The sequence below is a fragment of the Moschus berezovskii genome, chromosome 27, assembly GCF_049115385.1.
Source record: "Moschus berezovskii isolate FMDL1 chromosome 27, NW_MosBer_1.0, whole genome shotgun sequence".
Classification (NCBI taxonomy): Eukaryota; Metazoa; Chordata; class Mammalia; order Artiodactyla; family Moschidae; genus Moschus; species Moschus berezovskii.
This window is the reverse complement of record NC_142486.1, coordinates 15,088,878-15,113,350: the sequence shown is the minus strand read 5'-3', so window position 1 is coordinate 15,113,350 and position 24,473 is coordinate 15,088,878. Positions and strand designations below refer to the sequence as shown.

The 24,473-nt window shown below is 56.6% G+C and overlaps 3 protein-coding genes across 5 annotated transcripts; 1 reads left to right on the top strand and 2 right to left on the bottom strand.

Moving 5' to 3' along the window:
* Position 1: 1 nt before the first annotated feature.
* ZNF668 (zinc finger protein 668) lies at positions 2-9,189 on the bottom strand. Of its 2 annotated transcripts, none has more exons than XM_055409907.2 (3): positions 9,046-9,189; positions 2,232-2,900; positions 2-1,712 (listed from the first exon to the last, which is right to left on the bottom strand). In XM_055409907.2, exons 2-3 carry the CDS (start codon positions 2,876-2,878, stop codon positions 500-502), a joined length of 1,860 nt encoding a protein of 619 aa, XP_055265882.1. In that variant the 5' UTR covers positions 2,879-2,900; positions 9,046-9,189; the 3' UTR covers positions 2-499. The 2 variants fall into 2 exon arrangements, with proteins under 2 accessions (XP_055265882.1, XP_055265886.1); XM_055409911.2 differs by lacking the exon at positions 9,046-9,189 and adding an exon at positions 8,141-8,788.
* A 5-nt stretch (positions 9,190-9,194) lies between these two features.
* ZNF646 (zinc finger protein 646) lies at positions 9,195-18,826 on the top strand. Of its 2 annotated transcripts, none has more exons than XM_055409904.2 (3): positions 9,195-9,638; positions 11,490-16,942; positions 18,205-18,826. In XM_055409904.2, the coding sequence occupies exons 2-3, from the start codon at positions 11,572-11,574 to the stop codon at positions 18,324-18,326; spliced, it is 5,493 nt and encodes a 1,830-aa protein (XP_055265879.2). In that variant the 5' UTR covers positions 9,195-9,638; positions 11,490-11,571; the 3' UTR covers positions 18,327-18,826. The 2 variants fall into 2 exon arrangements, with proteins under 2 accessions (XP_055265879.2, XP_055265881.2); XM_055409906.2 differs by lacking the exon at positions 9,195-9,638 and adding an exon at positions 9,825-10,118.
* Positions 18,827-18,968: 142 nt separating this feature from the next.
* Positions 18,969-24,252, bottom strand: PRSS53 (serine protease 53). Its single transcript, XM_088833238.1, has 11 exons — positions 23,802-24,252; positions 22,840-22,860; positions 22,571-22,733; positions 21,990-22,255; positions 21,699-21,853; positions 21,321-21,540; positions 20,384-20,534; positions 20,056-20,300; positions 19,830-19,969; positions 19,396-19,630; positions 18,969-19,101 (listed from the first exon to the last, which is right to left on the bottom strand). The coding sequence occupies exons 1-11, from the start codon at positions 23,857-23,859 to the stop codon at positions 19,082-19,084; spliced, it is 1,674 nt and encodes a 557-aa protein (XP_088689364.1). The 5' UTR covers positions 23,860-24,252; the 3' UTR covers positions 18,969-19,081.
* Positions 24,253-24,473: the final 221 nt, after the last annotated feature.

The window sequence follows — 24,473 nt, the reverse complement described above, 5'->3', positions numbered from 1 at the left end:
GGCTAAAGAAAGCTAAAAGATTTGTTCATTGCAGGACTTATCAATGACTTTAATGTACTTTGATCACCAAGAATTCCCAAGAAGGTACAGGAATTCCCGGTACTTACTTGACCGTGGAACCCTTCATCACAAGATATTCTGAAAACATATTTAGAGGAAAAAGAGTGCACCCAAAGACCCTTCTAGTTTCTAACCTGTCAGTCCAGCGATCTCCACTAAACCTTATCAGGTGCCCAAACTCCTGTTACTTACCCCCAACCAGAACACAGAAGACAACCCAGTGTCAAGTGAATGCTTTAATGAGTGGTGCTCGGAGGGAGCCAGGTCTCCCACCAACTGCTACCAGCCACCACTGTCCCCAGCTCTGTCAGGAAGATGAGCTAGCTGCCTGGGCGCAGAGATGGTTCTGAAGTCTAAGAGTGAGCTGGGGCAAAGAGGGGTTTGGGAAGCACCTCATAGGGGCAGGGTTCCCAGGAGTGTGGCAGAGGGGACCTGGACCTCAGGCTGGTCCCTCTTCAGGCATTCCTAGCAAAGCCACAAGGGGCTCGAGGGGCGTGGGGGTTCCAATGGGCACAGGGTGGGTGCGTTCATGCTTGCGCAAGTCGCTGGCACTCAAGAAGGCCTTGGGGCAGTGGGGGCAGGTGTAGGGGCGCACAGAGCTGTGGGTGCGGCTGTGCTTGCGCAGCCCAGCCCGGTCTGAGAAGCTCTTGCCGCACTGGGTGCAGGGGAAGGGCCGGAGCTCTGGGTGTGAGCGCTCATGCCGTCGCAGCAATGTCAGCGTGGAGAACGTTTCCTTGCACTCCCGGCACACGAACTGGGGTGGTTTCTCATCCACCTCCTCACCCCCCACCTCACCTGCCGCCCCCAAGGGGCCAGGAGCCTCCCCAACCCCTGGATCTTGGCACTCCACATGCTCCACCGTCATGCCCACCACTTGCCACTGGGTAGCCATCACACCACCCGATTCCGGGGGCAGCCCCAGCAGCCCAGCTGGAGGGTCTCCGAGTGCCGCCCCTGATGCCGGGGCAGCTGGGCCCTCGCCAGCCATGCTGACCGGTAGTGCCAGCCCCACCACCAGCTCCTGTTGCGGGGGAGCCCCTGTGGCCTCGCTGCTTCGATGGGTCCGCTCGTGCTTCCTCAGGCTGGACGAGACCACGAAGGACTTTCCGCAGGCATTGCAGTGGAAGGGGCGCTCACCCGAGTGCACCCGGCTGTGCTTAGTAAGGCTGGCTCGCTCGGCGAAGGCTCGCCCGCACTCCTCGCAGCGGAATGGCCGCTGGCCCGAGTGCACCAGCGCGTGCCGCTTGAGGTCCCAGGACGCCACAAATGTCTTGTCACACTGCAGGCACTTGAACGGCCGGTCGCCTGTGTGCACCCGCCGATGCATGGCCAGGTCGGCTGGCTGCCGAAAGTCCTTGCCGCACTTCTCGCAGCGGTAGGGCTTCACGCCCTCGTGTGCCCGCTGGTGGCGCCGGAAGCTTGAGGGGTCGGAGAACATGCGGCCACAGCGCGGGCACAGGAAGGGCTTCTCGCCCGAGTGCGTGCGCTCGTGGCTCTGGTAGGAACTGAGCTGCGTAAAGCCCTTGCCACAGGCTGGACAGCGGTAGGGCTTCTGCGCCGCGTGGATGCGCTGGTGGCAAGTCAGCGAGGAAGAGCGGGAGAAGCTCTTCCCGCACTCTGAGCAGAGGAAGGGGCGCTCGCCGGTGTGGGACCTGTGGGAGTGCGGAGACTCAGTGTGAAGGTGGCAGCCCATCGCCTAATCCCCGCTGCCTGTCTGGACTGTGAAGTTAGGGCCCCCTAACAGGGAGGCCTGGCGTGGTGTGATTCATGGGGTCGCAAAGAGTCGGACACGACTGAGCGACTGAACTGAACTGAACTGAACCTCTCTGGGGCCTTGGTCTGCGGGCCACAGCGCGGTACCCCAGAGTAAAAAGCCTTCAGGACAGGTGTAGGTTCCAGATCCATCACTGCATGCAACATACCCGGCCCCGACTCGCACCTCTTGCACTGGACCAAACACCCCAGGAGCAGCCCAACTTCAAGCCCCTGTCCCCTTCCCTGCACGCTAGGAACCCAGGCCAGTCAGATCCCAGATTCACCCTCCAGCTCCCAGAGACCCGCCTCACTCACCTTCCCATTGGTTCCTTCAGCTCTCTGGGACCCAATGCCTTTACCCTATTGGTGCACTCTTCCCAACCCCCAGCCGCCCCCACCCAATCCACCTCCCTCACCTTTCGTGGTTGCGAAGGTCCTTGAGCTCTGCATAGGCCTTGCCACAGCGCTCGCAGCTGTAGGGTCGCAGGCCTGCGTGCGTGCGCCGGTGCTTGCGGAACACCGAGGGGTCGGCGAAGCTCTTGCCACAGTCGGCGCAGGTGTAGGGCCTCTCGCCCGTGTGACCGCGCTGGTGGATCTTTAGCTTGGAGAGTGCGCCGTAGGCCTTGGGGCAGTGTGCACAGCGGAAGGGCAGCTCGCCAGCGTGGGAGGCCAGGTGCACGCGCAGGCACACCGGTTGCATGAAGCGGCGGCCGCACTCGGGGCAAGGGAAGGGCTTCTCGCCCGTGTGGCTACGCCCGTGGCTGCGCAGCTCTGGTGCTGTTTTGTAGGCCTTGGGGCACAGCGGGCACGCATAGGGCCGAGGCTTGGCCGCTGCACCTGACACCTTGTCCCCGCTGGCATCTTCCGCTTTGGGGTCTGTCTCTGGCTTCAGCTTCGCCTCGGCCATCTCCTCAGTACAGTCGGCAGGCCCGTGCGTGGCAGCATGGCGTGCTGCCCGGGGTGCATTTGGAAACGTCTTGGTACAGGACAGGCACTTATAGCGGCGGCCAGAGCGCTTGTAGCCGGGGGCTGGGGACCGGTCCTCCGGAGACTCTACCTCCATGGCCTCGATGGGCGGATCTTCTCTGCAAGAGAAGCAAAGTTAGGCGCCACACCCCTTTCCGAATTCTCCAAGGGCTCTCTCCTCACCAAAGCTCAGAGGCCTCAGAAGGAACTCTTAACTTAATCTGCATGTCCCACCCGGGTGCATGTCCTTTCTGTCTCTCTGTGCTCCTGTTGCCCCTCTGGTCCATTCACTGATGAAAGGGGCTGGACTAGGTGACCTCAGAGGAGCTGAGAGGGGCAGCTTGGATCATCCAAATGTTCACTGGCACTTCTCTCCCCAGCTTCTGGGCTTCTCCAAGCCCTGTGGCATTCCCAGAAGGTCCAGGCTTGGTCCATCTCACCATCTTCACGTTGTTGACCTCAGCGTCCAAGACCTGTGCCAGGCTGCAGGCATGGAGGCTACCCAGATATGAGTCTGGCCTGAAGGTCTCTAAGTGCTCAGGAAAGACAGACATGGGTCCAGAGGAGGGCAGAGCCAGCAGGCTAAATGTGGTGATTGGCATCATCTGTCTGGAAGGGTAGGTCCCCAGCATGTGTATTTTGTCTTTCCCTTCTGGTTGGTTAGCTCTCAGAGGCAACAACTGTTCGCACAGAATTCTGGCCTTGCACAGCTGTAACATACTCCACCCCAGACAGGAATCCTGGTCCACCCTCTGTTCTGGAATGGCCCTTTGGTTCTTGCTCCCATAACTCTGGTAATGGGGAGCTCAGTCACTCTCCAAGCGGCTTGAACCATTGCTAGCAGAACCTAGAAGCCTCTGTCTCCTACTCAATGTATCTGCTCTGGCCTGGCCTCCTGGGACACCCGGCTGTAGCCACAGCCCCTTCTTTTTCCATTCAGAGTCCAGACACCCTCCACCCAGCTGCTCCTGGGGATCATGGCTGGGAGGAAATAGGATTAATGGCTACATTAGTCTTAACACCAGCTCATCCTCCCTGGGGGATGAAGGGAAGAGGATTATAGCAGATCCACTTAAGGAGTGCTTGCAGCAGCTGCTGGGGGCAGCCAGGGTGCAGGGGTGGGGTGGGGAGGACAAACCTATGGAGAGGGGAGGGGAGCCAGGTGTGCCCAGAAGGTGGACTGGGAGGTGGGAGGTCAGGATTCTCCTTTCTGGGCCTGTTTCCTCATCTGTATACCTCAGGGATTGGTGGCTTTAATTTATGACCCAGGGAGGACGCAGGAGCCCCTGAGGGTGAGTGGCAAGGGGTGCATCTTTAGAATCAGCATCCTTCTGCCTAGCGGCCCTGCCTCCGTTCCTGTCCCCTGCATACACAGTCTAGTGTGCACAGGCAGCCAGAGTCTTCTCCCTAAGGTGCCATGTAATGCTCAGTCCCCTACTCAGGAACTTCCCATGGCTTCTATCACACCACACAAGTTCCCAGGTCCTTCCTAGCCGTTACGGATCTCACCAATCCTTCCTTTTGGAGCCTTACTTCCCCAAGGAAGCTCACCCTGAATCTCCCTTTGGTTTTTGGCCCCCATCCTACACAGCTCTGTTCCACCCCCAGTTTGGTTTTCATACTTTTCCCACTAAATCCTAGGACTGGAAGGTGAGTTAAGGGCTTGAGGCCCCACCTTCCCCAGGGCTGAATTCCACCTACAGTTTTCAGGGGATCTGCTTATCCCTGGATGAGGCTCTCACAACCTCCCTTCCAGATCATCTCTGGACAGTCTGACAGTCTCCTTAATAAAAATAACAGCTCACATGTACAGAGTGCCTGCTAAATAACAGACAATATCCTAAGCTCTTTACATGCATTAACTCACTTGAACTTCACATGGGCACCAGGAGATAAGTTCCATCATTACCCTTCTTTCTCAGATAAGGGATTGAGGCCCAGAGAAACAATGCAGCTTTGTGGTTAAGTGCAGTCTCTGAAGTCAAACTGCCTGGCTTTGAATCTTAGCTTGCTCGCTTCCTAGCTGTACATTGACCCCGAGCAATGTACTTCCTGCTCCAGGATGTCGATTTTTCTCATCTGAAAAAAGGGAGGTAATAACAGGACTTATTTCACAGGGTTGGGCAAGGCTGAATGAGATAATAATTACTGCCCTCAATTACTGAATCTTATCAGAGCCAGACACTTTGCTGCATGTGCTACCTTATTCTCTCATAGCTTTTTGAGATCAGGATTATTTATTCTCATTTTACAGATGAATAAACAGGTTCTAGACTTCCCTGTGGTCCAGCGGTTAAGAATCCACCTGCCAATGCAGGGGACATGGATTCAATCCCCAGCCTGGGAAGATCCCACATGCTCAGATCAACTAAGCCCATGCGCCACAGCTATTGAGCTTGTGCCCCGCAACAAGAGAAGCCACCTCAATGAGAAGCCCAAGCACCGCAACTAGAGTAGCCCCCAGTTGCAGCAACTGGAGAAAGCCAGTGCACAGCAACAAAGACCCAGCACAGCCAAAAATAATAAATAAATAAAATTTATTAAAAACAAAACTGAGGTTCCAAGGTTAGTGATTAACCCATGATCACGTACCTAATAACTCATGCAGCAGACTTGAAATCCAGGTGTTTAATTTGCCTTGGGTTGTTGGGCCCTCCCAGACTTGTCTGCTGCTTGGGCCAGCCCAGTGGGGATCAGAACTCTGAGCTCAGGTTACACCCTGGTCTTTTCACATCCCTGTAGAATTGCCTGGAGACCAGAGCCAGCCCCCATTATGTTTCTGTCTCCCTCTCAGAGGGCTGACCCGGGGGTTCTGAGCTTTGAGCCTCAATCTCTCCCTCTGAGCCAGAAACCAGGTAACTGGAGGGGTAAACCTGTCCTAAGGCATTTCCCAGGGAAAATGGAAGGGGAGCACCAGGCTGGTCCCAGAAGACATCAGCTCCAGCAACAGTGGAGGGCCAGGTAGGCTAGGCCCTGTCTGAAACCCCACCATCAGCTCCTCACTTCCCTGTTCACAGAGGACTCTTCCACCCACCACTCCCTTCAGTGATGACTCTATGAGCTCTCTGCATGAGAATAATTATCCAGGGAACATGGGGTAGGATTCATAAACCTATTCTAAACATGTTTTCTGGGTCATCCCAACTAATATTTAACATTTAAGAACCAAAGACACATCCAAGGATCTTCAGAAGCTTCCAGGAGAGAGGCATTTTTAACTTTTTTTTTTTTTTTTTCAGATGTGGAGATTAAGGCCTCCATACGTGAAAAAACTTACCCAAGGACACATAGCTAGTCAAGGAGCCCAGACTCAAACCCAAATCTGCAGGTCCCTGGGCTGGGCTCTTTCTCTACTGTTCTTCGCACCTGATGCGAAGAGCTGACTCATTTGAAAAGACCCTGATGCTGGGAAGGATTGAAGGCAGGAGAAGGGGACGACAGAGGATGAGATGGTTGGATGGCATCACCAACTCAATGGACATGAGTTTGAGTAAACTCCAGGAGTTGGTGATGGACAGGGATGCCTGGCGGGCTTTAGTCCATGGGGTTACAAAGAGTTGGACACGACTGAGCGACTGAACTGAAATGAACTGGGCTCTTTCTCTATTCTTCATTTACTTAAGGTTTATTAGCCAAATCATGAGACCTTCCAGGGCTCCCAAGATAAAGACCATGGCCAGCAAGGCCCTGAACTACCTAACTCCTGCCTATCCCATCTCCCACTCCCCTCTCCTTGGCTCATTAGACTCCACCCACACAGGTTCCCCCTTTTCCACCCTCAAGGACCTAAATTCCTTCCAATATCAGGGACTTCACACAAACCATGTCCGCTGCTAGAAACACTATTCCCCAAGGATCTTTGTGTAGCTATCTCTTTGATTCCATTTGGGTCTCAATTCCCTGTCACCTCCTTAAAGAGGGTTTTCCTGACACTTAAAAAAAATTTTTTTAAGTTTATTTGGCTGCACCAGGTGATATATGTGGCATGCAGGATCTTTAGTTGTGGCATTCAAACTCTTAGCTGCAGCATGTATAATCTAGTTCCCCGACCAAGGATCGAACCTGGGTACCCTGCATTGGGAGGACAGTCTTAGCCACTAGACCACCAGGGAAGTCCCTGACCACCTTTCTTAGTGCTATCTGCATCCCCTAATCACTCTTTGTTCCCCTCTTCTTTAAATCTCCTTCATGCTGTTTATCTGGATAGCATTTCTTGCAAATTTACCAAGGGCCAGGTATCATTCTAAGCATTTAATATGTATTACTCAAGCAAAGCTTCACGACTGCCTAGGAGTTTGTTATGAATGAATATGTGCAGGCATGGAAGAAAGGGTCATGTGAGAACTTAGAAGGTGGTCACATATATAATCCTAGAAAGGAGGTCTCACCAGGATCTGAATCAGCCAGCACCTTGGTCTTGGACACCTAAACCTGCAGAACCATGAGAAATAAACTCCCATTGTGCCCCCAGTCTGCTATCATTTGTTTGTTTGTTTTGGTTACAGTCAGACTTGGTAGAGTCTGTTATATAACAGACTTATTATAGACTGAACAGACTATGTTAAGTAGTGTTTTCCCCATTTTCCCTCATTTTACAGACAAGGATTGGATGCCATTTTACAGACACAGAAGGGAAGTAATAAGTCATGGTAACAGCCCATACTCAAAGCCAGGTGGTCTGCCTCCCAAACTTCTGCTCTGTCCCCTGATTATTGCTTTGCATCGGACACGACTGAAGTGACTTAGCAGCAGCAGCAGCACTTACACATCTTATGGTTCAGTTGTTAATTCTCTGTCTCCAGCGCAAGCGTTTAGGCTGGCACAGAGCCAGGTACCTTTATTTTGTACCCTCTACAAATAGAACCATACTTGGTGCCCCAAAACAAACTGAACAGATCAACCTCTGAGACAGTATCTGAACCCAGGTCTCTAGCTTCCACCTCCCCATAACAGGAGTTTGTACTGAATTTCTCTGCTTTTCCAAGTTCACAAGTTCCAAATATCCCAGTGGATTCACTGCTCTGGTGTGGGAGCCTTATCTTTGTTTACTACTGGATTTAGGAGGGGATGACTTCTTGCTGCCTGAACAGACTCTTATCGCCAGGGATCCAGAGATTTAATTCCGAGTTTAAGCTAGAACCCTGCGGGCAGGGACAGTGAAGAGCCACTTTTTTAATGTTCTCAGATCTCAGTCTCCCCATGTCTAAACAAGTAGTCACCAAAAGGCCTCACAGGCCACGAGGGATCCGGTGAGATGGCAGATGGGGAACTGTGAACCACGCAGAGATGAGAGCTAATCTTCTAGGCATCCAATCTGGTCAATCCACAACGTAATCCCAACCCACTTTTCCGGCCTCACCTCTAGCGGCAATGTGCCCCTCCAGACAGCGACCTCAGCTCCAGCCTCAATTCTCAAACTTCCCCACCTAAATCCATCTCCATATGCAGTTCCCTCTGCTTTCTCCAGTGGGAAAACTCTTTTTGCATTCTTCAAATATCTGCTTCCCCAATGTCCTCAGGAAGTCTTAACAGGCAGTAGAGGTAAAAGCGCCACGGCGCTCTGGGCCTCAGTTTCCTCATCAGTAAAATGGGGTCTCTAAGGCATGTGGGAGTTTTAAGGGCGTTAGAGCCAAGAGCTGCGGAAACCCTGCGCTTCTTGCTCCCTGCAACTGTCTACGTGTCGGCGCCTCTGCCAGACAGACAACCCCACATGGCAGGGCCCTGGGCTGGCTCTTCTCAGGAAATGCCCTCGGAAAACGTGGCCTCGGAGAACACAGCAAAAAGGTCAACGAAGAATGAAAGAAAGAACAAATGAATGGACCGAAGGCCAGACCCTGGACAAAGGCCTGCAAAATGGCGTTCTCTAGGACCGCGGGAGGGGCGGCCAGGACCTCGACCGGGGCGGGGGGGCCGCCGGCACCAGGGACCGTGCTAGGCGGGCTGCGAGCCTGGGACAAAAGCCCGCAACATGGCGGGCTCTAGGACCCTAGGGTCCGCACGGCACTACGCGGGCAGCCGTGCCGCCTAAGCCCAGGCGTCTGCCGCTGCCGGCCCGCCGGGACAGCCGGCGGGTTCTAGGACCCGCTGGGCCTGGAGCCCGCCCGCGCCCTCCCGGGGCCGCACTCTTCCCGCCCCGCCCGCACCGCTCGCGCCAGGCCAACCCCATCCGCCCTAGGCACCCAAAGGGAAACTGAGGCCTGCTCGGGTTACGTCTGCACTGGGGCTGCCTGGGGATCTCTGCATCTTCCCGCCGGCGTTTCCTACCTGAAGAGAGTTGGGCTGGCTCCGTGGCGTCAGCTGCAGCTCCTCTCACCGACAGAGCCCGGGACTCTGCCAGGGAGGGGCAGGCGCTAGGACCCAGCGGGGGGGGGGGTGGGAGGGAGGAAAGAAGGGGAGGGACAGGAGGCGGGGCCAGCGAGCGGAAGTGGAAGAGAGCTTTCCCGTCAAGGGAGGAAGACAAAGTTCGCCGGAGCAGCCCCAAGAGAAGGTGGCGGAGAAACACCTTGCAAGGGGTCTCTCTGGGTGCTAATGACAAGGGATACGGGAATAGGTTTACGGGATGCACCTACTATTGCTAGCGTGGCGCTAGATCACCGTGAACTAGAAGGTGGGAGGACAGAAAGGCCATGCCCAAGATTGTAGTAACTAAATCCGCTTATAGTCCACAACATTTCCCTTAATAGAAAGCAGTAAGTGACGCTCCCTCCATCTGGCTTGAGAAGTTTTTCAGGGAGCCCCACGACCAGTGTCGCCCAAGTACTGAGGCCAGGGCTGCAGAACGCTTTTTTCCCCTCTTCTTCGCTCAGTCAATATGCACCGGAACGATTTTAGCGGATCTACCCGGAAGTGTGGCTAAGGTTAGTGCAGAACAACGAGTTCTTTGACCTGCGTGGGCGGGGTCGGAGTCGCGCGTTAGTTGCTTCTCTCCTATCACCGGAAATGTGTCTGTGTATAACCGCTGCTTGGAGGCCGGACAGAAGCATTTTTATGGCGGAAGTTTCGCGGGGAAGCTTTTGAGGCTAGGACACTTCCTGTTTCCTAGTAACAATAGGAAGTGTCCGCGGAGCTGGGCGATAGACGGCTGGTTTGTGCCAGCGGCGCCCTTTTTCCTCTACCTCTTCCCTTTTCCCCCTCTCCTTTCCCTTTTTCCCTCCTCTTCCACTTCCTTGAGCCCTTGCAGAGTGTGCGTGTGTGGGAGCGAGAGAGCCCCCGCACAACCACCCTTTGGGGCGCGCGGCTGCAGTTAGGGTGAGGGTCCCATTGCGCAGGCGCACTCCCGTTCGCGGTCCCCAACGGACTCACCCGCGGCGGGAACGAGAAGGGGCCACCGGTGTGAGGTAGGGGTCCTAAGAGAAAACTGGCTGAGGAGATGAATGAGGCGAGAGGACCTCTTTGGTAGTTGATTCGGAGAGGAGACTCTTGAGCGAAGGGGCTTTGTGAGAAGTGAGAATTCTGGGAGCAGGTTCAGCGAGGAGGTTTAAAGTCGGAGATAGGAGTTGTATTGGGGCCTCCGGGGGGAAAGAGTCCGAGTCAGAGAAGGCCAAGGTGATGTAGGAGGCATGGGGGCCTGCTATGGAGTAAGGGCTTTGGAAAGAAGATTGAGTGAATGGGCTTCCTTGTGTGTCAACTGGAATAATAGAGGCATTGCAATGAGTTGTGAGAACTCGGTGACACAACGAATTTTCTTTATTTAGCACAGGGCCTAGCACTTGGTAATGCTTAGTATGGGTGGCTGTTGTCATCAATATTAGGAGAGACGGTAGAAGGAAAAACGAGAAGGGGCGGAGAGAGAAAAGTGATGAATAGTGGGAAAGAAAAAGGTTGGTGAAGTACCAGAAAGGAGATGGAATTTCCAAGATGGAAGATGGTTTGGAATCCGGGGAACCCAAGAGAGTCTTTCAGGAAGGAGATTTTGTGACCCTGAAAGGAATAGGGCAGAAGGGGGAACAAATCAGCCCTTTTCTCGTAGGAGGTCTCTAACCTCACTTCTTGGTCCTAGGCTGTCTATTGGAGAAAGAGGTTGCTTTTTCAGTGCCTCTATGAGAGTTGCTCAGTTTTCTCCGACTTTGTGACTCCATGGACTGTAGCCAACCATACTTCTCTGCATGGGATTCTCTAGGCAAGAATACTGGAGTGGGTTGCCATTCCCTTCTCCAAGGATCTTCCTGACCTAGGAATTGAACCTGGGTCTCCTGCATTGCAGGCAGATTCTTTACTGTCTGAGCCACCAGGGAAGCCCCTTTCAGTGCCTCTAAGCTACTCTATTTAGCTGAGGGGTGAAAGATGGAGGATTGGACTTATCTTATTGAAGGTCCTAGGAGGGGTACAAGTTTCCTTTGAAGATGTCACATAAGATAGGTTGTTTGTTTCAGAATTATAGAGAGCAGAGGGTTAGGGACAGTAAGACTTTTGGGACTTGGTCTGAAAACAGGATAATATGTGATTAGAGATGGGGTGCAATACTTTAGATGTTAGTTTCCTTATATATACTTCTAGAGATGAGTTAGGCCTAGGAGAGCTTTCATATTTGGGGAACCTGTATTCAGAGAAATTTTAAATGGTATTTCCGGAATAGACCTAGTAGAGAGCAGGTCTCTGGGCATTGATACTTGGGGGTAACTCTGTGACCTGTGGTGAACTTATTGCTCACAAAATCAAGAGGCAAAGTTAATTCAGGCCTTCCTTCTGACCACTGCCCCTTTTCCTAGGCCTTGGACCCTCCATCAGAGAAAGATGCTGCTGCCATTTGCCTGCTCTTCCTGAACCTCCAGGTTTCTGCCACACTGCCCCATGGAGGACATGCCCACCTCACTCAGCTGCTCTGACTGTCAGCGCCACTTTCCTAGCCTCCCAGAATTGTCACGGCACCGAGAACTGCTCCATCCATCTTCCAGCCAGGGCAGCGAGGCTGACAGCATCCCTCGGCCCTACCGCTGTCAGCAGTGTGGGCGGGGCTATCGTCACCCAGGGAGCCTGGTCAATCACCGCCGGACCCACGAGACTGGCCTTTTCCCCTGTACCACCTGTGGCAAGGACTTCACCAACCCCATGGCGCTCAAGAGCCACATGAGGACTCATGCTCCTGAAGGCCGTCGGAGGCGCAGGCCTCCCCGCCCCAAGGAAGCCACTCCATGTCTCCAGGGGGATACAGTGTCCACTGACTCCTGGGCCCAGAGGCTTGGCCCTGGGGAAGGCTGGGAAAACCAGAAAAAACATATTGAAGAGACATCTGGCTGTGAGTCTGGGCCAGACCCTAAGGCAACTCTGGGCACATGGGACGATCCACCCACCAGACAAAGAGAAGGCTGGGAAAGCCAGCCTGATCCTGAGGAGGGTGTAGAGGGCTGGGGTCCCACTACCAACTCTGCCAGAGACACTCCACTCCCCACCCCAGCCAGCAGTCTCCTTAGCAATTTGGAACAATATCTGGCTGAATCAGTAGTGAATTTTACCGGGGGCCAGGAGCCCACCCAGTCCCTTCCTGCTGAGGAGGAGCGGCGGTACAAATGTAGTCAATGTGGCAAGACCTACAAGCATGCTGGGAGCCTCACCAACCACCGCCAGAGTCACACCCTGGGCATCTACCCTTGTGCCATCTGCTTCAAGGAGTTCTCTAATCTCATGGCTCTGAAGAATCACTCCAGACTCCATGCCCAGTACCGGCCTTACCAGTGTCCCCACTGCCCGCGTGCCTTCCGGCTCCCCCGAGAGCTGCTGGAACACCAGCAGTCCCATGAGGGTGAAAGTCAGGAGCGGCCATGGGAAGAGAAAGGGATGCCCACCACCAATGGGCACACAGATGAGAGCAGCCAGGACCAGCTCCCTGGAACACAGATGCTGAATGGCTCAGGGGAGCTGAGCACGTCTGGGGAGCTGGAAGACATTGGCCTGGAGGAGTACCGGCCTTTCCGCTGTGGGGACTGTGGCCGTACCTACCGCCACGCTGGGAGCCTCATCAACCACCGCAAGAGCCACCAGACAGGTGTCTACCCCTGCTCCATCTGTTCGAAACAGCTGTTCAATGCAGCTGCCCTCAAAAACCATGTGCGGGCTCATCACAGGCCCCGGCAAGGAGCCGGAGAGGATGGGCAGCCAGTAGTGCTGCCAGCTCCCCTGCCTCTGGCTGAGTCCACCCACAAAGAAACAGAGGCCCCCACCACCAGCTTAGACCACCGCCCCTATAAGTGCAATGAGTGTGGTCGGGCTTACCGGCACCGGGGGAGCCTAGTGAACCACCGCCACAGCCATCGGACAGGAGAGTATCAGTGCTCTCTCTGTCCCCGCAAGTACCCCAACCTCATGGCCCTGCGCAACCATGTGCGGGTACACTGCAAGGCTGCTCGCCGCAGCACAGGCCCTGGGGCCGAGGGTCCCCCCAGCCACCTCAAGGTGGAGTTCCCACCTGACCCAGTGGGGCCAGAGACAACTCTACTTTCGGATCAAGGGCCTGGGTGCAAACATGAAGAGGGGGCCCCTGCTGTCCCCCCAGCAGCAGATAGGACCGCACCACAGATATGTAGCATGTGTGGGATGCTCTTTGAAGACTCTGAGAGCCTTGAACATCACAGGCAGACCCACGGGGAAGGGGCACAGAGCAGGACCGAGGCCAGGGAGTCACCTCCTCGGGTGTTTGCTTGCCGAGACTGTGGCAAGAGCTATCGCCACTCAGGCAGCCTTATCAACCACCGGCAGACCCACCAAACGGGAGACTTCAGTTGTGGGGCCTGTGCCAAGCATTTCCACACCATGGCTGCCATGAAGAACCACTTGCGTCGCCACAGTCGACGGCGGAGCAGGCGGCACCGGAGGCGGGCTGGCAGTGCCGGCAGTGGGGGAGAAGCCAAACCCCCATCAGACGGGAACTGGGCCCCAGAGCCAGCGGACAGTGAGGGCCTGGGCTGTCCCCAAGACTCTTCCAGGGCAAGTCCGAGTGGAGTTGAAGGCAACATGGAAAGCAGTGGGAGCTGTTTGCAGCCTGCAGCCGAAAGGGACAACTGTGGGCTTGAGAGGAATGAGGCCTGTTTCCAGGGTGATAAAGAGAGCCAAGGCACCGAGGAAGGACTGGAAAGGATGGAGGCCTGTTTGCTTGACAACGTGGACATCCCAGGCGCTGAGGAAAGCAATGGGACTCGCTTCTGTGATAGCCTCCCTGGGGTGGAAGAAGACCAGAAACCAGCCCCTGGCCAGCCCAGCTCCCCTTCCCGCTCTGCCAGCTCTGCGGGCTGGCCGGCTGAAGTCTCCCACATGTGTTCTGACTGTGGACATTCTTTCCCCCACGCCACCGGCCTGCTGAGCCACCGGCCCTGCCACCCACCGGGCATCTATCAGTGCTCCCTCTGCCCAAAGGAATTTGACTCCCTGCCTGCCCTGCGCAGCCACTTCCAGAACCATGGGCCCGGGGAGGCCGTCTCAACCCAGCCTTTCCTCTGTTGCCTCTGTGGCATGATCTTCCCTGGGCGGGCTGGCTACAGGCTTCACCGGCGCCAGGCTCACAACTCTGGCATGACTGAGGGCTCAGAAGAGGAGGGGGAGGAAGAAGGAGCTGCAGGGGCAGTCTCTACCCACAGCCCCCCACTGCAGCTCTCAGAAGCCGAGCTGCTGAATCAGCTGCAGCGGGAGGTGGAAGCGCTGGATGGCGCTGGGTATGGCCACATTTGTGGCTGCTGCGGTCAGACCTACGATGATCTGGGGAGCCTGGAGCGTCACCACCAAAGCCGGAATTCCGGGAACACCACTGAGGAGGTTCCCAGTCTCATGCATCACCCAGCAGAGTCAGGTGATGCCACGGTGGTGGTGGCAGATGGTGTCTTTGAGGGCACGGTGACCTCTCTCCCTGCAGAGGGTGGGGACACAAAGCCCCGTGAGGGTGTAGGTGCCACACTTGCTGACAGCCTTTGCCGGCAGGGTGAGGAAAATTCTCTGGAGACCCAGCCCCGCCCCTTCCGCTGCAACCAGTGCGGCAAGACCTATCGGCATGGGGGCAGCCTGGTGAACCACCGCAAGATCCACCAGACCGGGGACTTTGTCTGCCCAGTCTGCTCCCGCTGCTACCCCAACCTGGCTGCCTACCGCAATCACCTGCGAAACCACCCGCGCTGCAAAGGCTCGGAGCCCCAGGTGGGGCCCGTTCTAGAGGCAAAAGGCAGTTGTGAAGCCCAGATTCTGGCAGAGGAGGGCCTCGAGCAGGCCGAAGTGGAGAGGTTCCAGAAAGAACTTAAAGTGGAGCCCCTGGAGGAGGGGACGAGAGTGAAAGAAGAGGCCTGGGAGGAGACGACCGTGAAGGGGGAGGAGACGACTGTGAAGGGGGAGGAGACGACTGTGAAGGGGGAGGAGATGGAGCCGAGGTTGGAGACAGCGGAGAAGGGCTGCCAGACAGAAGCCAGCTGTGAGCGGCCCTTCAGCTGCGAGGTGTGCGGCCGCTCCTACAAGCACGCCGGCAGCCTCATCAATCACCGGCAGAGCCACCAGACCGGCCATTTCGGCTGTCAGGCCTGCTCCAAAGGCTTCTCCAACCTCATGTCCCTCAAGAACCACCGGCGCATCCACGCCGATCCCCGGCGTTTCCGCTGTGCTGAGTGCGGGAAGGCTTTCCGCCTGCGGAAGCAGCTGGCCAGCCACCAGCGGGTCCACCTGGAGCGCAGTGGGGGTGGGGGCTCCCGGAAACTGTCCAGGGAAGATCGGCCCTTTCGCTGCGGGCAGTGTGGGCGGACCTACCGCCACGCGGGCAGCCTCCTGAACCACCGGCGCAGCCATGAAACAGGCCAGTACAGCTGTCCCACCTGCCCCAAGACCTACTCCAACCGCATGGCCCTGAGGGACCACCAGAGGCTGCACTCAGAGAGCCGGCGGCGGCGGGCCGGGCTGTCCCGGCGGGCAGCTGTGCGCTGCGCCCTCTGCGGTCGGGGCTTCCCTGGCCGGGGGTCCCTAGAACGGCACCTGCGAGAGCACGAGAAAGAGACCAGAGGTGGTCAGGGAGGCCCAGACGTTACAGAGGGTGGTCATGGGAACCTGGCTGATGACCAGGGACTGGAGGACAGATTGGGTGGTACTGAGTCGGTACCTCAGCTGGAGGATGGAGCCACAAGGCCAGCAGAGCCGCGTCAGAGCCCCATCAGGGCAGGGGGTTTAGAAGCCACAGAGCCAGCGTCTTGGGGTATGGGGGAAGCAGATGGGTGGCAAGGAGACCGGGGACTGGTGAATCATGATGGAGATTGGGTTCCTGGGGGTCACGTACTGACCAAGCCCAAAGACGAGTCAGGGAACACTGTCCCCAGAAGTCCTTGTCCCCTTGGCAACACCCAGCCCAATGGACCTAGTCTGACTCCGGTGGAAAGCTGGGACAGTGGAGACTGTGGCCCTCAGCCCCAGCCAGAGAGCCACTCCTTTTCCTGTAGCCATTGTGGCAAGATCTCCTGCCAGTCAGAGGGCCCCTTGAACCACCACAGCATCCACAAGACTGACCGTCACTATTGCCTGCTCTGCTCCAAGGAGTTGTTGAATCCTGAGGCCACTAAGAGCCACAGCCGCAACCACATAGCTGCCCAGACCTTCTCCTGCCCTGACTGTCGCGAGGCCTTTGAGTCCTACCATGAACTTGCTAGCCACCTGCAGACTCATGCCAGGGGCCTCAGTCAGGTGTCACCCCAGGTGGAGGCCAGAAGCCCCAAAGCAGGGGCTGAAGAGGAGGAGGTGGAACTCCCTGGTCAAGGGAAAGCCCCATCAGAACCCCCCATGGCCCCAGGTGAGAATGAGGGGAGAGCTAATGGAGGCCAGGGTGTTGAGTCTGCGGTGGCTCTGCACGAGGAGCGGCCCTTCCGCTGTGCCCAGTGTGGGCGTTCCTATCGCCATGCCGGTAGTCTGTTGAACCACCAGAAGGCTCACACTACGGGACTCTACCCATGCTCCCTCTGTCCCAAACTTCTTCCCAACCTGCTGTCCCTTAAGAACCATGGCAGGACCCACACGGACCCCAAGCGCCATCGCTGCAGCATCTGTGGCAAGGCCTTTCGGACTGCGGCCCGGCTGGAGGGCCATGGGCGGGTCCATGCGCCCCAGGAAGGGCCCTTCTCCTGCCCCCACTGTCCCCGCCACTTCCGCCGTCGCATCAGCTTCCTGCAGCATGAGCAGCAGCACCAGGAAGAGTGGACGGTGGCCAGCTCCGGTACGGGGGCACCAACAGGCTTGGGCAGAGGGCTGAAGGGTCTTGGAGGAGGTGGGCACACAGTAGAGGGTAAACACTGGCCCCATGGTGGGCAGGAAAGCAAGGAGTGTGAGATCATGGGGATTCCAGGAGGCGGCCCAGGCTGGGATAGGGAGAAACCTAGGTCAAGGATGCTGGCTTTTGAGCTGCTGAGACCTGACCCCCTGAGTCAGGTATATAGGGAGCATCATGGGTTGGTGCAGTGGGGGGGGGGTGGCAGGGTCGGAAAGGCAGCTGCTAGGGCTCCCCTGCGTGCCAGAGCCAAAGAGGAATGGTCTTTCTGTTTGGGGAGGACTGGTAGCCAGCTACCATCTGGCTATTATAGATAGCTCTGGAAATCCTTCTGATCCAGCCAGTTAAGTGATTTTTGGAGAAAAGATGGTCTCAGTTCTGCTCTTTCTTAGAGTAGTCCAGGATCCCGGGAATGAAGAACGGGGCATATGAGGCACCCCCGGACTGGACTGCTTTGTGGCTTCCACGCCAACTGGTTTGGGGAAACCAGGTCACTTGGCGCCCTGTCCCTCTCTGCATATCTTGTCTCTGCTCCCCCTCCTCTTTTCTTGGAAACTAGACCCTTGGCCCTTGCCCACCCATGTTGGTCCACATCTCTTCTTCCCTTTATTCATCCTTCTCCTCTCTGCTGTGCATTTCCTTTTTGGGATCCAACCAAACCACCCTTTCCACCTGCACACCCCCGTCCCCGCCAGCACACCTTTAACTGGAGGACTGAGTCACAGATAATTGTTTCTTTGAAGCCAGGCCCAGCTGTGGCAACAACAGTCATTAGCCCCTATCTCCTGTCCTCTTATCAGGGGAATCTTCATGGAAAGTCACCTCCGCCCAGACTTGTGGAGGAATGGGAGGACCGGTTCTCTCTGCAAGTCGCAGGCTCACTCTCCACCTGCTCTAGGGGCCCGTAGCCCTTATCCCAAGACCCCTTCCATCTAGTGCATGGGTGTCCCTGAGAGAGTAGATGATCCCCTTGACCAGAGGTCATCAGGGCAGGTGGGGACAGCGGTGAGATTCCCCTGAGAGTGCTGACAAGGTGGCTTTTAGGATAAGATTTCTTGGGACCCCAAGGGAATGTACAAGGAGCTAATTAGCCAGGTCTGGGAAAATGGGAATTCGCATACAGGACTGTGGGGTATGGCCTGCGGGGTAGGGAGCAGGGTACATGCTGTGTGGGGTTTGCCCCCTCAGTCACCTCCTCTCTCTCTCCCCAGGAACCCCAAAGGCACCAGCGGAGGGCAGAGGGGACTTGTCATTGCCTCCTCCAGCCACCCCCACGGCCCCACTCCTGGACCCTTCACCCCAGTGGCCTGCAGACCTCAGCTTCTCCCTCTGAAGTTCCAGTCTCCAAAGATCAGAATATGGGGCAGGGGGGTGGGGGTGGGTGGGTCAGGGCGAGTTGCAGGGAAAGGCTTGATCTCCTTATTTTGCTCAGGAGTAGTTTGGGTGTCCCCAGCTCTTTTCTCCTCTCCTTCTTCGAAGAGGACCCAGATCTGGCTTCTTTCCCAAGGAGGGGGTGAGATGTTCCTTCTGTCCTGTCCTTGAGGGACCTCCTTTGCCCCAGCTTTTGTCACCAGGTTCTTTCCTATAACCAGCCCCACCAAGAAACCTAGTGCCCGGCTTGGCCATGATGCTGGGCCACCCTTACCAGCCAGATTCCAACACCAGGGAGAGGCAGATTCAGAGAGTGCCTCCACAGGTGGAAATGTTGCCTGTGGAAGGGGAGCCTTTTACTACAATTTGTAACTTATTTTCTAAAGTCTATTTTGTAACAATTTATTTAAGTTTAAAAAAACAGGAAAATTGCTCCCCCCAAAAAAAGAAATTTTCAAAGTACTTGGCTGCTGTCACTGGATCTGAAGGGATGAAGAGTAGGAAAAGCTTGGGATGCCTGTGTTGGACCGCAGAGCTGGGTGGGGGGCATCCACGAGCGACATCTCCCTGTCCTGCAGGGTGGAGCTTTCAGGGCAGGTTCCTTCCCAGAGCCCTTTGCACTGTTGGACCTGCCTGGGAAAGACGGGGGGCTGGATGGGAGAGAGGCAATTACGTGGGAGTTGCCTTGCTGTGACTGCAGCGTCCCAGAGTCACCTGTCAACAGTTGGCTGGCTGGCCTGTCAGGGAAAGGAAGGAGGGTGGGGTTGGTCTCGAGCTCACAGCTTCCCTCCCTCCCTCAAAGGAAGAGGAAGGAGGTGCCCCTGAGCCCCTATGACAGATTTGAAAAGTGAGGGCTGCACAGGTTGAGAGATGTGCTCCTAACCAGTCAATGACAAGAGCCAGTACTTGAATCCCCATGACTCCGTCCACAGCTCCACCTGCTGCAGCTGGAGGTGGCTGGGGACGCTCCAGGCCAGCAGAGAAGGGGTCTGCTGAGACAGGTGTTGGCAGGAGGCCCCAGGGCCACGTACTGATGTTTGCTGCGCAGCTTCCACGCTCGGGCTCCGGCTCGGGCTCAGGCTCAGGCTCAGGCTCCTCAGCGAAATAGACCTGCCAGTCCAAACTGCTGACCCAGTTCTCGTAGGTGGGGAGTGCCGCAAAGACGGCAGGTCTTGCGGGGCCTTGGCAGGCATCTCCGAAGCTGTGCAACCCAGCCAGGAACCATGTGCCCCTCACTTCGTGCACCAACGGTGCCCCTGACAGGCCCTGAAAGGGATCAGGTTGGGGGACACTGGTTTTTGACTCCCTCTTCTCTCTAGGCGGCTGCATGGGGCAGGAGGGGCCGGGGCTAGGGGTCTAGCTCTTTGGGAGCCAGTTGGCAGAAAGGCTGAGTACAGGTGAGAGGTCAGGCTGTGAGTAGAGGGCGAGGGGTCTGTGGGGTGACGTTAGGGGGAGTGTGGCTCACCTCACAGCTGGGTGGCTCGCCCACAACACTGGTACACACCATCCCTGGCAGAATGCTGTTGCTCCCGAGGGCTGTGTGTAGGCGGCTACAGGCCCTGGGCCCCAGGAGGGTTACAGGCACTGTCTGAGGGGAGCTGGTATCTGCAGGGTGAGGGAGAAGACCCAGCTGCTACCTCAGCCCCCAGGCTGCATGCCCAGCTGCTGGGCGCCCTTTCCTGTCCACACACCTGCTCCTTGGCGGGCCAGCCCTAGGACCCAGCCACGTTCCCCATCAGGCAGGCGATGGTCCGAGTAGGGCAGGCAGAGGGGCCGCAGGCTGGGGCCCAGGGTTACAGGCTGGGCCAACAGCAGGAGAGCCACATCATAGCCCCCCTCCGGGTGGGTATATGCCCCATGCAGGATGACTTGCTTCAGGCCCGACTCCTCTGGTCCGACCCCCAGGCCTACTGTCCATTCCTCTGGGGTCTGGCGCCTGTGCAAGGACAGCATTGACAGCACTGGTAGCAGAGCCACCATCAGAAGTTGGGGCACAAGGGTGAGGGGGTCAGGGCTCACCCAATGAAGCAGTGGGCTGCAGTCAGCACGACCTCCTCTGACACCAGGGCTCCACCGCAAGCCAGCTTCCCTTGGTGCTTCAGCCTGGCGTCCCAGGGCCACGGGGAGGGAGCTCCTGCCTGAGGGCCTTCTCTCCTCAGAGATCCACAGGCTGAAACAGATGCATTACATCATCTGCCCTCTCTAAACGCTGACTGCATGCCAGGCCGTGAGCTAAGAGCTTCCCGGGTGCTATCGAATATCCTCACATTATCCTTTTAAGCTGAATTTTTGTTATTTTCATTACTGAAGTAACCAACATTCCAGAGGTTCAGTGACTTTCTAGCTCAGTAACCACAGGCAATTAGCCAACTTGGGATTCAAAACGCAGGGCCTAAGCTTTTAACCCTGATGGTCCAGCATCATGGGAGTGGCCCGCTCATCATTCCTGTACCCCGCCTGTCTGTACCCCTCTGGGCTTGGAATGGCCCCAGAACTCCTGGCTCACTGATGCTTCTCTTACCATCAGGATAGAGCTTCTGTCCCAGGAATTATTTTGCATGCCATTTGCATGTTAGTCACTTAACGCTAAAATTTCCGCCCCACTGAGTGGGAACCCTGCCCTCTCCAATCTTGTGGAGTCCCTGCTTGGAAATTTGCATCTTACCCCCCAGACCTTCAGCCAGGTACCAGAAATTCCTCTTACCTGAACCCAAATGCAGAAAGTTCTGAAGTGTCTGTGTCTCTCAGACATAAATGGAGCTGTTCCCATCCTGGTCTGAAAGGGTCCTTTAAATCCCCTTGTTAGCCCGTGGCAGTGTGTGGATGCCTCGTTAACCAGTTTTCTATTCTGAACTGAAATTTATTCCACTGTGGCTCCCACCTGCTGCCCAGAAGTCCTCATGCAGCCCAGGGGGAGGTTCCCCCGCATCCTGCTCCTGACACCTACTGCTCATACCTACACAGCTGTCCTCATCACTGATCTCCTTGGTCTCTGGGTTCTGGGTTAGGAAGGCTGCCCCCTGAGCGCGAGCCTGCAGCCAGGAGCTGTGAGCAGCCATATCGGTCAGCAACACAGGAGTGTCTTCTCGGGCACAGCTTGATGCAAAACTGATGATCCCAGCTTGAACCCAGTGTCCATCGGGTTCGCGGCACAGCACGGGACCCCCGGAATCTCCCTGGAGCGGGCAGTGTTGTCAGAGACAGGCATCTGAGCCCCAGCCCTGGGTGGACACCCTCTGTGGGCCACCCTTCCATCCATCCCTGTGAACTGAGTGTCCAGCCTATGGCAGGCCCCCTCTCCTTCTGTCCCCTTCCCCTATCCTCCTCCTCAGACCTGACAGGGCCCCTGCATCCCAGGCTGGGGACCCCCACACAGCATCCCGGGCCGGGCTGGACTGGCCAGTGACCGCTGGTGCAGGCGGTTGTAGAGGCAGTTACACGTGGGGCGGCTGATTAGACGCAGGCGCAGATTCCGTAGGGTCCTGGGAGCTGGCAAGAGAGGGGGTTGGGGCTGAAGTCTGGGCCCAGAGGAGCAAGGGAGACTGGGAATGGGAACAGTTAGCAGCTGAGGCTGTGTGACCCTGGGCAAGCCAAGTACCTCTCTGGGCTTCACGCCAGCACTTACCATCACTGGTGTCCTGATCCCAGCCAGTGGCCCAGCAGGAAGTCCCAAAGGGGAAGCGATGGGTAGGTCGGGGCAAGCAGAGGGGTGTGTGGGCCACAGGGTGGGCGAGTCGGAGCAGGGCCAGGTCTGAGCCCTGGCTGTAGTGGTTGTAGGCCCTGGGCAGCTGCAGAGCCACTACCCCCACCCCCTCAGCCCCTGGGCTCAGACCTTCATGCTGCAGAGAACCCAGGACAACTGACCAGGAGCTCAGTTCTGTCATTGCCTCCCTGGAATGGGGAGAGGGGACAAGACCCAAACATTGAGTGCCAACAGACAGTGACACCATAGGAGATAGCACAAGGAGGTGACAGATGGACAAAACTGTGGCTTTGAACAAGGGCCATTCTCCCAACCTCAGCTGTCACATTTGTAAGACTTCTACCACGAAAGTTGGACATTAACTTGATAGTGTGTTCCGGCATGTGGCACGTTTTAAATAAATGGTAAGTTGTTACTCTAGGGGTAGGGCTCAGTCTTGCAGGGCCTGGGGACAAATCACCCACCTCAAAGCCAGAAATCTTTTGACTGCAGCCATGACTCACTTTTCAAAGCAGTGGGCCGCCGTGAGGACCCAGGTGTCCGCCACCAGCGACCCGCTGCAAATGTGGACGCCCTGCCTCCTCACGCTGGCCTGCCACGGCCACTCGCCAGGCACTGTGTTGCCCTCCTGAGGTTCAGGGGGACCAGGGCCTCGCTGCCCACATGCTGTGGAGAGGCATGAATTAGGCTGACAGCAGGCCCCTGGCCTGCCCTCACCCCCAGCATGACCCAGACCCAAGTAAGGCCCAGGCCCCACAGTCCCAGAACTTACCACGCTGAGCTGCTTGAAGACCTGTGGGGAGAGAGACGCGGGTGAGCCTTGGGGGAGGGGACCTGCCCAGCCTAGCCTTGGAGGAGGGGACAGTCTGGGGGGGACTGGCCTGGGTCTTTGCTATGACTCTGTCTGTGGCTACCTCACCGGCCCCTCCCAGAACGAAAATATTTATATGAGGTCAAGAAACAGCTTTTATTGGAAGCTATTCGGAGTGTACACTCAGTCATTAATTCTCCTTTCTCAGCTGTGCTCAGCACTCCTGGGCATTGAGTGGCAGGGCCTGGGGTTCAGCTTGGGACTAGGCCAACCCTCCTCCAGGCTTCAGAACCCCCAACTCCTGCCCCCACCGCTGAGTCAGGGAGCAGCCTGTGCCTGTGGAGAGCATTAACTTAATTGTGCCCTGGGCTGTGGAGGCCTAAGAGGAAGGATTAGAGGCCTGCGTCATGTCCAAGTTGGGGAGGGCATCAAGAGTTGAGACTCACCCCACCCCTCTTCTGACGACTCAGCCTCCCCCGTCTTTTTAGAAACCTCCAGAGACTCTACCAGAGGGTCCCCTGCCCTGCCTCTTCCCCATCACAGGCACACACAAACACACCCATTGAACATGGGAGAGATGGGGTGTATGTAAAGACGGGGAGACTGAAACCAAAGGGCCCCAGAACTTGCCTAACGCCATTATGGAAGGAAAGAGGCCAACGAGGGCACAGGGTACACACACAGGCATAATCACAGTTCCTGCAGACAGATTATAATCCAGTCCAAGGAAATCACACCCATCTGGACACAGGCGGCCACATATACCTCACCCCCGACACACACCCGGACAGTTACGTTGCCACAGGCTGACTGTCACCCCCCAGGCAGGCTCCCTCCCACACACCCAGCTTCAGGGGCTGCTCCGGCAGAGGACAGCCCCCAAGCCATCACTGTAACCCCCCACCCCAACCCGGGTGGCTCACCCTCTGTGAGGACCACGGCTCCCAGGATGAGCAGCTTCAGTCCCCAGCTCTGCTTCATGCTGCTCCAGGTCAATCTGCCGCCTGTGCTCTGGTTCTCGAGAGAGGCCACCTGGGTCTCCCTAGCTCCACCTCTGCTCCACCCCCAATTTGCTAGGAGTCAGGTGTCATTGCTTTTGCTGAGCTGGAAGGGGACCAGCAGCTTCTAGCTCTGTGGCTGTGTGACCCCGGGCTATTCACCACCTCTCCTGGGGCCTCAGCCGTGGCCTTGCTGCCTGGGTTCACATCCCGGATCCCCCTAACACGTGAATGACTTCGGACAGTTAGTTCCTCATGCCTCGTCTGAAAAGCACGGAGCTGTTGGATGTAAAAATGCCTTTGCCGCAGCCTGGCAGAGTGAACCTGCTACCAGCAGGGGACCTGGTACAGGTGAAGAGCATGGTTGTCAGGCCTTTCCCACCTCTCTCCCAGGCCTGGTCCAAGTGGGTTTCATATACCTTCTCCCATCTTGCTTCAAAGGCAGTATGTGCTGGACTGGGTGTCAAGAGGTCAGGCTCTCTGCTTCTTGCTGGCTGAAGCTAGCAAATCTCAAGCCTTTCTGCCATCTTCCTGGGAAACAGGGTTATGAGGAGTCCACCTCCCCCACCATTTTACTTTTTGGCTGCATTGTGCACC